Raw genomic sequence first — 4,056 nt, 5'->3', positions numbered from 1 at the left:
GGATGCTTTAATTAAATAGAAAAGATAAGACATTGCCTCTAGCAACTTGGCCGCTCTCATTGTGAATTAAGCCGAATTGCTGATATATGAAAAAAAAAGGCTATCTCGACGGCTAGATAGCCTAGACCAGGAAAAAAGGAAAAAAACACTAAAACGTTTTCCAAAAAATATTTTCATAATTAATTTCTTTTTTTTTATGTTGTGTTGTTGTCTTGTAATTTTATACTACTTATGAATTAGCGGTCACATAAGTTGGGGATTTTATTTAATTCGCATTAAAAAGTTTTTTATACGTTTAATTCGGCTCCCCGAAGATTAAATCTTGAGTGTGCCACTGACATTATGTGGCAGATGATTTTTCCAACGTATCACTTTGGACACCCATGCCATAGGTTTGCCATCCCTGGCCTAGGTGGTTTTTTTTTTTTTTTTTTAACTCTTTCTGTCCTATGGGTACTAAATGACGTATTTAGCATTTGAGAGGCCCAGGCGCAATTCAATTTTGAGGCCCCTCTAGATATTTTCACTACCCCTAAATCCTACACTGCTTTCTACGCGCACCTATTTTACTCTGGTAAGCAGTAGCGGATAATGTTCCTTTGAGACCCTAGGCGAAATTTTGTTAACGAATAACATCCTTAAATAAAGTCTTACAAGTTAGAGGCATATTATCTTTTTGCTATGTATCGTACTTTTTGAGGCTCCTTGTGACAAGGCGCGTGCCTAGTGCGCTTATTGGGTAATCCGCCACTGCTTAAGAGGGCCTTTTTTAGCAAGCCCATTATGGATTTGGCCAGGCCCACAATGGTGCGGCCGGGTGTTGGGGGACGGGGCCCAGCATAGCTTGACGGACCACCCCGAAAATTTCATAGGGATTTTTCGACTCGTCCGGATTCGATTTCGGGTCACCCAGAGCGGTAGGCTGCCACCTTGACCGCTCGGCCCGCGGGCCGGATCCGGCCCGTCTAATGAATTTATGTGGCTCGCGATCAATCTTTCAATATTAGCTACTAAAGTCCGAATAGCTCGATGAAAAATTTTGACGGCTAAAAAAAAAAAGGTCAACATCTCACTGTGCGTTTAGAGTTAACCCTCCATTATAAATCTCGTAAGTACAGCGTAGAATGTTGATAAAGCATGATAATGTGAAAAATGTATCTGTAATCTCTATCTGCAATTTAGTTCTACGGGATGACACCACAATGAGATCTCACACCACCTCAAAATCTTCCTAAAAGCCTCTTGTTCGGCCCGTGGAAAAAGTTTTCTTTCCAATTCGGCCCGGGGGCAAAAACTGTTGGCCACCGCTGGCCTAGGAGGTTAAGGCGATAGCGTACTGCTCTGGGAAACTGGGATCAAATCCGGGCGAAGAACTCACCAGTAATTTTTCGGACATATTAGGCTTTCTTAGTGCCTTAGGACAAAAATACAGTAATTTTAAAATAATGTATCTGTATAATAAAATATTAACTACGAGAGTAAGTAAATGTAAAGTTATGTAAAGTTAAATTGTATTAATTAGAAATAGAAATAAAAATTTAGTTTTATCTCTTTTTTAATCTTTATTTTTTCCAATTTTTTAAAAAAATTAATTACGTATGAATTAAAAATAGAACAAAATTTGTATAATTCAAAATAGTATTCTATTTTGTTAAGAAAACAGTTAACAGAAGCTTATTCGAAAATGTCGTTCACAGGATCAATTGCTAAACTGGAGTTGTACCAGGTTATAGGATATAACGGATCTGTTATACAAGGAATCCAATTTGTTAATGATCAGACAGTGTTATATCCATGTGGAAAGATATGTGCATTATATAATATAGATCATAAGATTCAAAAGTTTTTGAATTGTGGAGAGATTCAAGAGATGACGGCTATGGTACTTAGTCCAAACATTAGATATTTGGCTATTGCAGACAAAAATCCCAAACAAGCAGCAGTCGTGCTGTATGATTTACAAGCACTGAAAACTAAGAAAAAATTGACTGGTCCTAATAACTTTACTTCAGATCAATATATATACCTGGCATTTTCTAGAGATTCGAAACTATTGGCTGGTCTAACGAATGAACCTGATTGGGGAATCGTGGTATGGAACTGGGAAAAGAAACAAATAATATGCTCATTAATACAAAATGTAGGAACTGGTTTTGAGCCATATCAGGTAATTGAATATGTAACAATGAATTGAAAGGCCAAATAGAAAAACGGCGTATTCAGCAAAAGGCCTATTTGGATTTGTGCATCGCCGAAGAAAATTTTACGGTTCGGTTTCATGTCCTACGGATTACACCCCTACATGAATAAAATGGATAATTGCATATTAAAGTGCTGGTGAATTGAAATACAAATCCTTTTTCTCGAAAACTTCCCAATGTGAGATACGCCGTTTTTCCACAAGCCCCTCAATTTATTTATATGTAATGCTTAATGAAAAATAATTAGAATTTCTTTCTTTCTATAATTTATATGATTACATAGTATATTTATATGGTATAATATATCGAAAATTAGTTAATTTCATCCTTAGCATTCATTTTCAATACATTAATATTTTTTCTATTTTTTTATCTATTCAAAAAATTCGATTTTTAAACGAATGAACTTGCACACTGGACATTAAGAAAATTTAAAAACGTTCCGTAATAGGAAACCTATTACGGAATTTCGTTCGATAAAAATCAAAATTTTTTGATTACAGTAGAGTGTCGTTTATCCAAAAGAATTCCAGTTGGCAAATTAAATTTTTGCTAGTGCTAAGGCGCTGCAATCTTTGGCTATATCTTGTTCTACTCCAATATTTTTTTTTGTTGGTGTGTGTGTTTTAGCTGACAGCACTGGCACTTTTGTGTAGTGTTTTTCTGAGAACTGTGTCGTGCTGAATCGAACGTTTTTGATAATAGATTAACTTCTAAAGTATAATTTTTTGTTTTTATATGTTTCAATATATTTATTTTGTTTGTAAAAAGTAAAGAAACAATTTTTAATGATACAATAGCCACGATTATTATTTTAAAAGTTTACGTTAGGCTTAATCTTGACGAAAATTTATCGCGAAGCGACACGCAACGGAGAAAAATTTCAACATGGGATAGGTTAATATATTTTTTCGTGCATAATCGGTTATCCGAAAATAATTTATCCGAACAACCTCAGTCCCCAATTAATTCGGATAAACGACCTCTACTGTATTTTCTGAAGAAGGTCAATTAACTGACCGAAAACGTTAGATGTAATAAGAAGATTGCACATTAACAGCCGATTGCAGAGACAACGTTTAGAGACCGACGGCGGTTTACAGATCGGGTAGACCGCTGTTCAGAAAAATTTCATTGCAGAGACGGCGTTTCTCGCCTGCCACAATGTAGACAGCGATTAGAAATAAGTTATTTGACCTATTTTCTAGACTCACTCGACAGCGGGTTTAGAGGGCTTTTCAATTCGAGTGGTAGCTTTGTTCGTGCAAAAGTATAGATAAAAACAGATATCGTTCCTTTAAAAAATGTTGTAAACGGTACGAATCGACAAAATTATTCATTAATTAATTGCTTGGAGCAAAAACAACAAACTTAAATACTTTAAATTTGTTTTAAATGTTCCAATTTCGATATTCAAATGAGTGAAGACTTAAAACTTTATTTTTATTTCAAAGTGAATAAACGCATGAGAAAAATACGACATTTAAGTACGAAATCGTGTAAATGAAAAACATATAACTGAACTATTTTATAATGGTGAAAGTGCTGTGCAGAAAATATTTAACGTATAAACGGGGTTAGACTGTGGTTAACTTTTTGTATTTTCCAGAAGATTATTTAAAAATGCATTAATTTAAATCAGATGCATTTATTTACAAATTCGAGTATCGTGTCGGTTATAAAACGTTAATGCATTTCGGAGTCATTGTACTGTTAAACAAACGAGACAATTTTAATAATTACAGAAATCTGTTTATAGATATAAAAAAATGTAATATTAATAATAAAATATTTAAAATTATTCATTTCGATAGTAATAAGATGTCGAAATAATTCCTTAAAAATCTATTCCGAA

General features: G+C 34.1%; 1 protein-coding gene across 1 annotated transcript in view; it reads left to right on the top strand.

Moving 5' to 3' along the window:
• Positions 1–1,630: 1,630 nt before the first annotated feature.
• LOC111630697 (cilia- and flagella-associated protein 57-like) overlaps positions 1,631–4,056 on the top strand; it is a 52,190-nt gene continuing 49,764 nt past the window's right edge. Inside the window, exon 1 of the mRNA XM_023374841.1 lies at positions 1,631–2,167. Coding sequence (XP_023230609.1) covers positions 1,685–2,167 — 483 coding nt within the window. The 5' untranslated portion in view covers positions 1,631–1,684. The remainder of the gene's footprint in view (positions 2,168–4,056) is intronic.

Source organism: Centruroides sculpturatus, unplaced genomic scaffold, assembly GCF_000671375.1.
Source record: "Centruroides sculpturatus isolate CEXI.00-Female unplaced genomic scaffold, Cexi_2.0 scaffold376, whole genome shotgun sequence".
In the NCBI taxonomy this organism is placed as follows: Eukaryota; Metazoa; Arthropoda; class Arachnida; order Scorpiones; family Buthidae; genus Centruroides; species Centruroides sculpturatus.
Note: the sequence above shows the minus strand (reverse complement) of the source record. Positions and strands in the feature narration are given on the sequence as shown.